Source organism: Rhinopithecus bieti, unplaced genomic scaffold (genome assembly GCF_001698545.2).
Source record: "Rhinopithecus bieti isolate Rb0 unplaced genomic scaffold, ASM169854v2 scaffold_1853, whole genome shotgun sequence".
NCBI classification, from domain to species: domain Eukaryota; kingdom Metazoa; phylum Chordata; class Mammalia; order Primates; family Cercopithecidae; genus Rhinopithecus; species Rhinopithecus bieti.
The window spans coordinates 3,760,886-3,775,007 of NW_016804151.1; the positions used below are offsets into that span (position 1 = coordinate 3,760,886).

Sequence of the window (14,122 nt, forward strand, 5' to 3'; positions counted from 1 at the left end):
AAAAAAAAAAAAAAAAAAAAAAGTTAAGCATTTGTGGCATTATATTATTCAAGACTCTTTCTGCTGCATGTGACAGAATTGACTCATATAACTGGGAAATCTAGAGTCAGAGATGATTTTTCACATGATTGACTCCAGAGTTCACATTTTGTCATCAATAATCTGTTTGTATCTCTGCTTTTCTTGAATTTTATTGTCTTCATTATGTTAGTAGACAAAAAAGTGGGCAAAATTACTGTTGGCTCGCCTGGATTCATATGATCTGGACAACTTCATTTAAAAGGGACATTTTTTGCTACCTTGTTTAAAAGGGACTGTCTTACTATAGCTCCTGCATTTATTTAAAATGACACACGACAACAACAACAACTCACTCTGTTTTTCTTCCTGTTGGACTTTGGCCTGGCTGGGTAGGGCATTCTGATTGTCACAGCCCAGGTCTTTAGTCCGGATCGGTGAACCCCATCAGCCCCATCCTAAACAACAGAATGATCTTCCTGTAGGAGGAGGGGTTTTGATATTAGATGATGGGACAATAGGGTGCTGAACAGGCACATCACATCACCTTGAGTGATATACTTACTACAAGGTTTTGAGTGTATTGAAAAAATGAGTCCTATACTTCCAAATCACTTTTCTTTCTAGTTCAATAGAAAGAAGCATTCATTTTTCTATTCCGCGTTAATTCTTATCAAATTCTTTTGAGCCATTTTCCAACATCTCCCTGTGTCCTAATATACACAAACATTTTACCTATTTAAAAAATATTTAACTACTATCTTACATCTCTCTGCCTTTTGAAGCTGAACTCTTTCAAGGGATACTGAAAAATACAACTGTGAATTTGGATTGTGGTTAGTTACATGACTTTGGGCAAGTCTCTTCAACTGAGCTTTAGTTTCTTGTTACCATGCTTCTAAGCTTATTATGAGTATTGCGTACCTTATGATGAGCATAAAGAGTCTTACATATTTTGTACCTAGCACAAAAATAGTGCAGTTATGAGATTAAAACCAGGCTTGACTTTATAGACCTATAGTTAGTTACTGGCAAGTCATTTAACTTCTTTGAACTTCACTAGTATTATACTTACAATGTGAAAATAATGCCAACCTTGCAGGATTTTTGCGAGGGTCAAATGGGGTCATGAATGAATATGTCTAATAATGCTAACTGTTGCTGTTATTTATTTATTTTTGTATTTTTAATTTTTTTAAATTTTTATTTTTTGCTGTTATTTTTTTAAATTAATAATTATTTGCTTTTAAATTAATAATTATTTGCCCAGCCAATTTTCTTTTGGTCCCTGGTCCAACTAATTTGAATGAATTACACATAGGAATCTAATGTATCATACAATGATAGAATTTTATGGCTTATAAATTTACATTCAGTTTAAATGTATTAAGCTATTTGATTTAAAGGAAAAATAGATAAATGGCTAGAAGTTTTCATTCTATTTGCTTTTTAATATGTAAACAAAAAATGAAGACATGATAAATAACCTTGAGTTTCAAAATAGTCACTAGCATTCATCTTTTTTTCTTTTTTTTTTTTTTTTTTTTTTTTTTTTTTTTTTTTTTGAGACAGAGTCTCGCTCTGTCGCCCAGGCTGGAGTGCAGTGGCCGGATCTCAGCTCACTGCAAGCTCCGCCTCCCGGGTTTATGCCATTCTCTTGCCTCAGCCTCCCAAGTAGCTGGGACTACAGGCGCCCGCCACCTCGCCCGGCTAGTTTTTTGTATTTTTTAGTAGAGACAGGGTTTCACCATGTTAGCCAGGATGGTCTCGATCTCCTGACCTCGTGATCCGCCCGTCTCGGCCTCCCAAAGTGCTGGGATTACAGGCTTGAGCCACCGCGCCCGGCCGTCTTTCTTTCTTTTTTTTTGAGAGACAGTCTTGCTCTATGACCCAGGCAGAAGTGCAGTGGTGAGATGTTGGCTCACTGTAGCCTCTTCTCCTGAGTTCAAGGAATTCTCCTGCTTCAGCCTCCCAAGTAGCTGGGATTACAGGCACATGCCACCATGCCCGGCTAATTTTTGTATTTTTAGTAGAGATGATGTTTCACCATGTGGGCCAGTCTGGTCTCAAACTCCTGACCTCAAGTGATCACACACAGCCTCCCAAAGTGCTAGGACTACAGGCATGAGCCACCATGCTGGACCCATTCGTTATTGTTGAAGAAAATTTGGAATATCAGTAGAGTGTTCATCTTCTTCATAGAGAAAGGTAGATCATTCCAAAAAGATGTGAAACACATCATGTGAAGTAGGAAATTTAGTTTTACACTAACTATGGGGATCCCTTTAAATTATCAAAATACAGTTTTACTTCAAAAAATACCTTGATATAAATGATTTCAGGTGCATCTTAAAGACTTGAAATACTTAGCACTGCTTTGTTTTATAGTTTATTGTGGAGAGAAGTAGTGAGGGCTTGGAGATAGTCTCCATTCAGTGGTCATCACAATTAGTACAAGTGTCAGATCATTATCAACATTTATTAACAAACTGCTTATATCACTCAGTTCTCAATTATGCATGTGAGGCAGGTATTTTGTTTTGTAGTTCATAAAGCCATGGATGATACTTTGACATCTTAAATTATAATATTTTAATGTTTATCCCCTCTTTTCCTTAATGAAATAACACTGTTAATAAAGTTTCTGTACACAGCAAAAATGGACATTCAGTCTTAGAGACCCACCATATTCCAACATCTTAATATTTTATTTAAAGATGTGTTGTTCAATTATTTATTTTTATTGTAACTTTAGACGAATTGCATAAATTGGATATATTGGATTATCTTATTCTATGAAGCATTAATCATTGTAATAAGTTAAATAGTCATTTTAGTGCTTTTTTTTTTTAAGTAGGTAGGTACCACCATACTACCTAGTGGAGGAACTGCATGTACTAAGGTGAAGTTTGATAGTATAACCTAGCATTGCATCTCACATCTCGATTGATGTTCTTTATGCTGATTGAGGGATAAGCTGAATAGTCAATACAAAATATAGATAATATGAAAGCTTTTCATATTTAGCATTTGGAATAGAATTATAAGAAATCAAATTTGAATATAGTTGCATTTGGCTGCCGCTTGCTTCTAGCCTTCACACCAATACTTTCCTTCTACATTTTTGTTGGCAGTTACCAACAGATTGCCCTACTTGTGTGGCATGACTTCATTAAAAAGGCAGATGTATTCAGAATTTAGCTAGTTTATCTTAAAGAAATATTTAACACTTGATATTTATTGAAGGTTTTATGCTAAGAGTTGTGGAGTGGGGAGTACAACATTACAGTAGTGTTTAGAGTTTAGAAGCGCACAAATAACTATAATGGTATACAACAAAGTTTTGGGATTCAGAGAAAGCAAGAGTCTCCTCAGGTTAAAGGGAAATAACAAAGTGCCACTTATGATCAGTTTTAAAAGATCAGTAATATTTTAAAGGCAGAGCTGTGCTATAGAGTATACCCCAACCCAGTTATCCCCTCTGAGCTTGTATGCAAAACTATGTGGAGAACCTTGAAAGTGCAGCTTGTCACTATTTAAGTCATAAAAGCATGGGGAGGAGGAGGGGACATTCTTCCTACTGATACACAAGAAATGCTGTCATTTATATGAAAAGCAGCACATTTTTGCTACTTCATGTTAAGAACTTAAATTCCAGCAAATCATTTTAACAGAAAGATCTTAGAGTAAAAATTTTACCTATGCATGTTTATTCTTTTGAGTATCCTTGTATAAAGCACTTTGGTAATTGTCGATGTAAAAGACAGAGTCTCTGTCTTTAAGGAAGGAAAGAGAAGAGAAATTTACATTTAGTGATTGCCAGTAGTATGCATATGTCTCTTAAATATATTTCATTTAATACTTGTAGCATCCCTATGACATAGGTATTATTATTTCTAATTTTTTAGAAGTAAAAAAATCTTAGGCATTAAAAGAGGTTACCTGCTCAAGATCACCCAGCAAGTAATTAAAACCTTACCTGAAATTAACATCTATTGGTATAATTCCAAAATCATGTTTTTCCCCTGCAATGCCTTTTGTATATTCATGATCTGTTTCTGGGCAAAACTTTGAGGGGAATGATTGAATATAGATTCTTGTAGATTATACCTTTATACAAAAGAAAAGTGATAGATTCTCACTAAACCAAAATATAGTTGTCCCTCAGTATTGAGAACTAATGAGGAATTGGTAGCAGCTGCGTGACCTTACTAAAAATAAAAATCAGATCCGCTGCTGTAAACTCTTCACTGATTTCCCACTGCACTTAGAATATATTCCTAACTCTTTGTCATGGTCCTATCAGTGCTATGTACAGCCAGATCATACCAACTTTTGAGGGCCAACTGTTAAATTTTCAGGAATTCTGTGAACCAGTTTTTAAGCACAGCCGTTGTCAAAATTAAATGATAAAACTTACAGTTAAATAACTCACGTTAAAACAAAAGTAATAAGTACTCAAAATTCATCACTTCTTAGTTATGTTACCACTTTTTATTGTTGTCTGTGCTCTTGAAATTATTTACATTGTCTGTTTTATCTGTATGATAAAAATGGTATGTAATGGTGTGCTGCAACTCTACTGTTATGCATCACTTTTCAACTCCAGTCAATTTATTTTCTAGCATTCTACTCTGATCTCTTCCCCTGCCTCCTCTTTATGGTCAGTAATTCATAGATTTGCCCTTTTGAAGCTGTTTTCTAGATCTTGCAGGCATGCCTAATGTCTTTTTATTCTTTTTGTTGTTGTTTCTTCTCTATGTATTTTCAGATAGCCTGTCTTCAAGCTCACTAATTCTTCTGCTTGATCATCTGCTGTTCAGAGACTCTGATATATTTTTAAGTTTGTCAGTTGAATTTTTTAGCTTCAGAATATCTGCTTAATTATTTTTTATTATTTTGGTCTCTTTGTTAACTTTATCTGATAGGATTCTGATTTTTTTTCCCTGTATTGTCTTGAAGTCATTGAGCTTCCTCAAAGTAGCTATTCTGAATTCTCTTAAATGTCACATATCTCTCACTCCAGAATTGGTCCCTGGTACCTTGTTTAGTTCGTTTGATGAGGTCATGTTTTCCTGGGTATTCTCAATGCTTGTGGATGTTCATCGATATTTGGGCATTGAAAAGTTAGGTATTTAATCTTCATAGTCTGGACTTATTTGTACCCATCCTTCTTGAGAAGGCTTTCTAAAGGGAGTTAAGTGTTGTGATCTAAATCTTAAGTCACTGAAGTCATATCTGCATTAGGGGATGAGCCAAGCCAAATAATGCTGCAATTTTTGCAGACTCGCAGAGATTGAGGCTTGGTGGGCTTGGGTAAGATCTGAGAGAATTCCATCATTCCTAGAATCTCTTTTTCTCTTCTCTCACTTTCCCCCAAATAAATGGAGTTTTTTTTTCTCCTCATGCTGGGCTTCCTGGAGTTGAGGAGCAGGTGACACAAGCACTAGCCACTACAGCTAGGACTGGCTACTAAGCTGCGACTGTACTTGGTCACACCTGAAGCCAGCATGGTACCTGGTGACTACTGCCTGGTTACTGCTGGTGTTTATTCAAGGCCCCAGGGTCTTTACATTCAGGGTAGCAGGCTTCCTTCTGGCCCAGGATGGATCTAGAAATCCTGTTCAGGAGCTAGCGTCTGGACTCAGGGGATTCAGGACTCTGCTTCATGTTACTATGGCTGAACTGGTACTCAAGTTGCAAGACAAAGTCCTCTTTACTCTTTCCTTTCTTTTCCACAAGCAGAAAAGGGGTATCTCCCAGGCTGCCCTGCCTGGAGTTGGGGAAGGGGTGTATGTGTGGCCACGCTTGCTTTTTTGTTGTTGTTTCTATTTGATTCCTTGGCTATCCCAGTTGGTGTTTCACTGGATCGTATGTACCCCAAGTTCACTGGCTTCAAGCCAAGCACAGCACCAGGACTTGCCGAAAGATTGTGATACTTGTGGCCTAGACCGCTTTTCAATTTGTTCAGGACACCAGGGCACTTTAGTCTGCCAGGAGGCTTCCCCTCTGACTGGGGCCAGTCTAAATCCTTCCTTCTTGGGTGCCTGCTAAATTCTGTCCTGTGTTGTGTTCTGCTGTGACAGGGCAGCACTGAGTACCAATGCAAAGTCCCTGCACTCTCCTTTTCCCAAGTGCATGGATTCATTCTCTACACATGTTGGGGGGATAGGATAGGTGTGGTGTAGACAATGTAAGACTGTTTTTTCTACCCTCTTCAGTGCCTTTTTCCTTGATATCATGTTAAAGCCAGGTACTGTGATCAGTCACCTGAATTTTTGTTTTTTATGAAGGTGTTTCTTGCGTGGATAGTTGTTCAATTTGGTGTTCTTGAGGGAGGATGATTGCTGAAGGATGATTGCTATTTGGCCATCTAGCTCTGTCTCCTCCAAAATTGTCTCTCGTGTTTACGTTTACTTCCAACACTCAACATTCCCTAGTCCAGGACTTCTGCATCCTTATGAAACTCAAGCTGAGTTGCCTGTTTACTCGTCCCCTAGGGAGGCACTATACCTTTATCTCTGTATCCCTAAAGCCTAGAACAGTGCCTGCACCTCATCTGTTCAGTGACTATATGTATGAATGCCAAAAGGCACATAAACCTTTTATTTGCCCTAATGATTTTACCACATTCAAAGAAATAAAAACATATTCTCTTTATAAGATACCAGATGGTAAGACATTCAACTAATTGTCATTTACTTAGAAAGAGAAAGACTTAAGTGAATTAGTGTCTCTAGGACTGGCTATAGTTATCTTTTTTTTTTTTTTTTTTTCCTCTTTTGAGCAGAGTCTCAAAACTCCAGGCTGGAGTGCAGTGGTGCGATCTCAGCTCACTGCAACCTCCACCCCCGGATTCAAGCAATTCTTCTGCCTTAGCTTCCCCAGTACCCGGGATTACACGTACGCACCACCATGCCCAGCTATTTTGTATTTTTAGTAGAGAGGGGCTTCCTCATGTTGGCCAGGCTGGTCTCGAACTCCTGACCTCAGGTGATCCACCTGCCTTGGCCTCCCAAAGTTCTGGGATTACAGGCGTGAGCTACTGCGCCCGACCTGGCTACAGTTATTTTACATGCAGCTATTTTGTATAGACATTTGAGTAGAGATCTGAGAGGAAGATAAGGAGGCTTACAACTTGTTAAGAGAAGTATTCTTGGCCATATATGTTCAAGTTAGTGTCACTTGAAGTATTGATGACAAAGTAGTAAAGAATACAATGTAATTGTATCATAAATAACCAAATGGAAACTGAAAAATAGTTGCTAACTTGAATAGCTGAGGTCAGTGGCCAGAAATTTTGAAAAGGTCTCAAACAACTCATAGATAAAAAGAAAATAAGCAAATGTTTAAAGAATCAAAATGAAAACACTATAGTGTATTTATTTAATTTTAGGAGATGTTGTTTAACAAATTTGGGTGTTTTATGGTTTATAATTAGAAAATAGAAGTGGCTGATTTGTATAAACTTTTAAATAAACAACTGCATTTCTAAGTGGATAAATGGAGCTCTACCTGATTCAGTTATTGAAGTATGAAGTTAGTCTGACAAATGTGTGAAATACTATAATCAACCAAATGTAAATTTTCAAGGAAGTAATATTTAAAGTAGATGTTTATATAATAGTTACATCCTAGGATGTTGAGTAAGTACAACTTTTTCTGTATGTTTGGTGTAATTTCTAGAATATTAGATATGTCCCTTTCCATATTCTTTCACCTGTTGATACCACTGTTGAGAGGTTTGTTCCTTTGACTTCAGACTTTATTCCCTATTCAGATAAAAATACCTCTTAGAAAACTAGTATGTTAGAGTTTACTGACCATTTCCCTGAAACTGTATTTTACAGAAAGTAGCAGCATCAAGAAAACTCAGGGAAGATAGTTTCACACTATTTACCAAAATTTAAAATGCATTTATTTTTTCACCCAGCATTCCCCCTTTTGGGAATGTGCTCTACCCCACCCCATTTTTGCATATGTACAAAATGATGCATATACAAGGTTTATTGAAGCTTTTTATGATGAAAAAATTAGGAACATCTCAAGTATCAATAGGAAACTAGTTAAATGAACTATAGTACTGTATATTCTATATAATGGAATACTGTGTAATTGCTTTTAAGAAAATAAAGAGACAACTTGTTTTATACTGAGATAGAAAGATTTCCAACTTACATTGTTAAAGAAATATCAAGATGTGTAACTGTGTATATAGAATATTATCTTTTATGTAGGATGGGACAAAATAAAATTAGAAATGTAATGATTTTATTTGCATGGATAATCAGTGGCAGAATACAGGAGAAATTATTAAGAGTAGATATGAGGTTATGCAAAAGAGGTTGGGGGATGTAGGTACCAGGGATTAGTGTATGTATAATGATAGGGAGGAGTGAGACTTTTACCTTTAGATCCTTTTACATTGTTTTGATTTCTTTCTTTCTTTCTTTTTTTTTTTTTTTTTTTTGAGATAGGGTCTCACTCTGTCGCCCATGCTGTAATGCAGTGACGTGATTTCACTCACTGCAACCTCCACCTCCCAGGCTCAAGCGATCCTCCCACCTCATTCTCCCAAGTAGCTGGGACTACAAGCTCATGTTGCCACACCTGGCTGATTTTTTAATTTTTTATAAAGACAGGGTTTTGCCATGTTGGTCAGGCTGGTTTGGAGCTCCTGAGTTTCAGTGATCCGCCTGCCTTGGCCTCCCAAAGTGTGCTTTGGTTTTTTAATCATGAGTGTATTGCCTATTTTTAAAGATGGCCTAATGAATGAATGACAACATGATTAAAATTAACAAAAGAGGATAATTCATCTCAAGTAAGGAGGTCATGTCACTCTGCCAAAGACTGGCTCTGAAGGACTTCATTCGCTCCAGGACTTCAGCTACTTATGCAGAGGACTAATAACATGAGGGAACTTTTCTGACATTCTGGCAAAATGCCACTTATTTATGTTGTATATGTATATGTTTTTCTGTAGATGCCAGAGGAACAAGCATTCTGTGTGTTGGTGAAAATCATGTACGACTATGGTTTGAGAGACCTCTACAAAAACAACTTTGAAGATCTTCATTGCAAATTCTACCAGTTGGAGAGACTAATGCAGGTAAATAAAAATTAGGAACTTTTATCACTCAGGGATTTGTTGAGTCATAGAAAAAGCCTAATAGAGTTGGTAAGCAATAATGAATTATAGAATTTTAATGGAATATTATAGAAAATGTAAATGGATTTAGTTTCAGACCAGCATCTACATTGGTCTATCATAATATGTGTATTTAGCCATTTTACTATTTTAAAAATATCTCACATTTTAAATGTTCAAATTAAACATACTTTGAAGGGTGAATCTAATGAGTTTAATCATTAAGAGATTGCCGAGTATTGTTTGTAGAGGAATGAAGATATTTACAGAGTAAAAATTGAAATACCTAAGAGCTTTCTCCATACTAATTAGCACCACTTCCTTATTTGGGTCTACATAGAACACTTGGAAAAGCCGGAAAGATATTCATAAGAGAATAAAACATATCTGAAATACTGTAGGGATATATTTAAAAATTTTTAAATATAATTCCTAATCTCGTTGTTGTGCTTTATAATACGTATTTATAAATGTGTGTGAGAAATATACATCCTTTTATATATACCAAATATTACAGAGTAAAAAAGATTGTGACCACAGGCAAAGTGATTGACCAGAGCTGACAAAAGGAATTTTTTTTTTTTTTTTTGGAGAAGGAGTCTTGCTCTGTCACCCAGGCTGGAGTGCAGTGGCCAGATCTCAGCTCACTGCAAACTCCGCCTCCTGGGTTTACGCCATTCTCCTGCCTCAGCCTCCCGAGTAGCTGGGACTACAGGCGCCCGCCACCTCGTCCGGCTAGTTTTTTTGTATTTTTTTAGTAGAGACGGGGTTTCACCATGTTAGCCAGGATGGTCTCGATCTCCTGACCTCGTGATCCGCCCGTCTTGGCCTCCCAAAGTGCTGGGATTACAGGCTTGAGCCACCGCGCCCGGCCGACAAAAGGAATTTTTAACTAACTTTGGAGTTCCACCCGAAGTTGATAATCTTAAATTTATAATGGGTCTGTGTGGCATGTTTATGTGACTTTGTCTAAAAGGGGTGTTGGGAATCCAAGAGAAATGTGAAGGAAGTACGTGGATGGATTGATTCCATCTTGGGGAAGGGTAAAATGGTTGAGGAAGGAGGTTAGTAGAATGTGAGAGCAGAAGATGCTAGTAGGAACTCATTGATATGAACTGCCAGGGGATCCGTAGGTGTCTAAAGAGGGAAATGAAGCAAATAGGAGACTGAAAGATTAGAAGAACCGGGCAGTAGAAGATGCATTTGCAGTGAGGTTAAAGGAAAAATTTATTCAGAGAAGGGAATGTAGGAGGGTAGTAGAAGACTTTAAAATTGGAAAGAAATAAAAGGAGGGAGGGATGTAAAACGAGCCATAAGTACAATGACAAATGGGCATTAAGGAGGAAAAAGACTGTGTAGAAGAATCTGGTAAGTATGGATATTAAAAGCAATAAGCTCCTTTTTAACGATTTAATTCTACCAAGTAAATATTTGGGATTATTCACTTTTTGCCTTTTATTTACAAAAAAGTTCATATATTTTCAAAGGTCAGTATTCCTAAGGGCTTTGAGAATCAAGTAAATATACCTAATAACAAATCTGTGGTACTATGAAGAACCTCAACCACAGTTTTCTATTAGCACTTTTTTTTTTCAGTTAACTGAGTGAGCATTTGGACATTCCATTTGAAGTACCTAATGGGCACATTTGGCTATTTTTCAAAGAGCGCATGTAGTTCAACAAATGGTTTATTTATTTATTTTTTTTATTCTTTTTGTGGTCTATTTATGAAAACAAAATGGAGGTGAGCTATTACATGACTTTGCCTTTGTCTTTCAGTTATGGTAATAACTATGCTAATACTTTGTACCTTGCTGTTCATGCTTTTGAAAACCATTTGCTTGTTTAAACTGGGGAAAAATAAAGTTACCATAAAGACATTTTTAGGAGATATCCAATTTTATGTGTTATACCCTTGCACACTTTCTTTGCTTTGCCATTTTTAATATGTTGGAGACAGATTTCTAAATAGTTTGTCATGCTTTGGAAATTTCTAAGTGTTCAAAAAATATACTGAAACATCATAGACCCCAGATAATGTTGGCATTAGATGATTTCCAAAGAGAAGATACATTTCTTTTCTAGCTAGTTAAGAATTGAACCCTGGGCCAGGCACAGGGGCTCACACCTGTAATCCCAGCACTTTGGGAGGCCAAGGCAGGCAGATCACTTGAGGTCAGGAGTTCAAGACCAGCCAGGCTAATATGGTGAAACCCTGTATCTAGTAAAAAATGCAAAAAATAACCAGGCTTGGTGGAGGGTGCCTGTAATCTCAGCTACTCAGAAGTCTGAGGCAGAACAATGACTTGAACCTGGGAGGCAGAGGTTGCAGTGAACCAGGATCGTGCCACTGTACTCCAACCTGGATGACAGAGCAAGACTCTTATCTCAAAAAAAAAAAAAAAAAAATTTAACCCTGAGTGGGGATGCTATGACTTGACCCTGGAGTCAAGATACTCATTAGACTACAGATGCTCTTGTAGAATGAGCATTTTGCAAGAAACAAGAACAGTCAAGTGAGCAAGAGATAGTCTTTCTTAAGTCTCTTTTTATTTTCCTCAATTATCTGTCATATCCCTAATTCTCATCTGCTATCTTCACTTCTGTGCAGTTATATAAAAGACAACCAATACTAGAATACAGTTACAGTGATCACAGAAAGCTGTAGTTGTGGCAGGAACTTCGTTGTTCTGCTGCAAGCTTCTCATTGCTCCTCTTCCTAAATTTTCCACTTTGACTTTTAGGAACAGCTACCGGACCTGCATAGCCATTTTTGTGATCTGAACCTGGAAGCTCATATGTATGCATCCCAGTGGTTTCTCACTCTTTTTACTGCCAAGTTCCCACTCTGCATGGTGTTCCACATCATTGACTTACTGCTTTGTGAGGTAGAGTGACTCCCATCTTTCACTAAGCCAAAATAGAAAGTAGTTTCTACTAAAGATGGTTACAATTTTCTTCCTTTTGTTTTTGCCTATGACATTAAGCCATAAATACTCACTGACCAAAAAGTTGTATTTGAATTTTCAGTAAAAACTATTTTAATTGTAATTTTATTATTTCTGAGGAATGAAAATATTAAGGCATATATAATTCCTGCAAAGTAAAATGGGTGATTAAATTTGCATAATGAAATTCATAATAATTCTATATCTGTATAATAATGTTTTACCAGTATACAGTGCCTTTAAGGTTAAATAAATGAATTTGGAATTGGGTGTTTTTTTTAATATTAATGAATTATACTCCAAGAGTGAATATAAATAAGATTTTTATAATAACTAATTTCTCAATTCATCAGATATCTTTCTGTTTATCCTGTTTGGGACTGCTGCCAAATGATGAGACAAATGATAAACTAAAGCTATTATGTCACATAATTATATTTTTATACAGTAGAATATTTCAAAAATTAGTTTGCGGAATTTCTTAGGTGTTTATATTTGTGTATTTTATTGCGTTTAGTTCCTTAGGTGGCTATATTTATTTACTTTACTCTTTTAAAGAAATAAACAGTATTATGCATGTATACAGCTTATATTGCTCATCAAAATGTTTGACAATCTTAGCAGTAATAGCGAATTTGCCAGATAAGAAGTGTGTATTTTCAATGACAGTATAAATGTATATAAAATATAGCTATCTTAAAAAGCAGGACTAATCAAAAATATAAGCTTATCTATGTGATTATAAGCTTAATATATACTCTAGACAGTTTTGTACTACTATGCTTCTTAAGGTAAATATCCTTCCTTTAAAAAAAATTTTTTTTGTATAAATTTAAGGGGTACAAGTGATGTTTTGCTACATGGATATGTTGTGTAGTGGTTAAGTCTGGGCTTTTAGTGTAACCATCACCTGAATAATGCACATTGTACCTGTTGACTAGTTTGTTATTGCCTATCCCCTTCTCACTGTCCCTTGTGAGTCTCCAATGTCTATTATTACAAATTCTGTGTCCATGTATACACATTATTTGGCAGTATTTGACTTTCTGAGTTGTTTTACTTAAGATAATGGCCTCCAGTTCCATCCATGTTGCTGCTAATGACATGATTTTACTCTTTTTTTTTGAAACGGAGTCCTGCTCTGTTGCCTAGGCTGGAGTGCAATGGTGCGATCTCAGCTCACTGCAAGCTCTGCCTCCCAGGTTCACGCCATTCTCCCGCCTCAGCTTCCCGAGTAGCTGGGACTACAGGCGCCCACCATTTTTTTTAGTAGAGTCGGGGTTTCGTGATGTCAGCCAGGATGGTCTCGATCTTGATCTCCTGACCTCGTGATCTGCCCGCCTCGGCCTCCCACAGTGCTGGGATTACAAGCTTGAGCCACCATGTCTGGCCAATTTTACTCTTTTTTATGTCTGAATAGTACTACATTGTATGTATATACCACATTTTCTTTATCTAATCATCCACTGATGGACACTTACGCTGATTTCGTATCTTTGCTATTATAAATAGTGCTGTGATAAGCATACAAGTGCTCTTTTTTTATACAATGATTTCTTTTCCTTCAGATACATACCCAATAGTGGGATTGCTGGATGGAATGGTAGTTCTATTTTTAATTCTTTGAGAAATCTCCATGCTGTTTTTCATAGAGGTTGTATTAATTTACATTCCCACCAGCAGTGTGGACCCTTTTCTCTACATCCTCACTAACATCTGTTATTTTTTGACTTTTTAATAATAGCCATTCTGACTGTCATAAGATAATATCATGTTATGGTTTTAATTTGCATTTATTTGATAATTAGTGATGTTGAGCATTTTTTCATATGCTTATTGGCCATTTGTACATCTTCTTTTGAAAAATGTCTGTTTATGTCCTTTGCCCGCTTTTAATGGGGCTAGCTGGTTTTCTGTTGTCATTGAGTTGTTTAAAGATTCCTCTTTCTTTTCTTTTCTTTTTTCTTTTCTGTTCTGGTCTGTTCTGGTCTTTGTCTTTTCTTTTCTT

The 14,122-nt window shown here is 36.5% G+C and overlaps 1 protein-coding gene across 2 annotated transcripts in view; it reads left to right on the plus strand.

Annotated features, from left to right (window-relative positions):
• The window catches only part of RABGAP1L (RAB GTPase activating protein 1 like), an 808,808-nt gene that overhangs the window by 483,250 nt on the left and 311,436 nt on the right, over positions 1-14,122 (plus strand). For both annotated transcript variants that reach the window (XM_017866952.1, XM_017866951.1), the window contains exons 16-17: positions 9,002-9,127; positions 11,911-12,054. In XM_017866952.1, the coding sequence (XP_017722441.1) occupies positions 9,002-9,127; positions 11,911-12,054 (270 nt within the window). The remainder of the gene's footprint in view (positions 1-9,001; positions 9,128-11,910; positions 12,055-14,122) is intronic.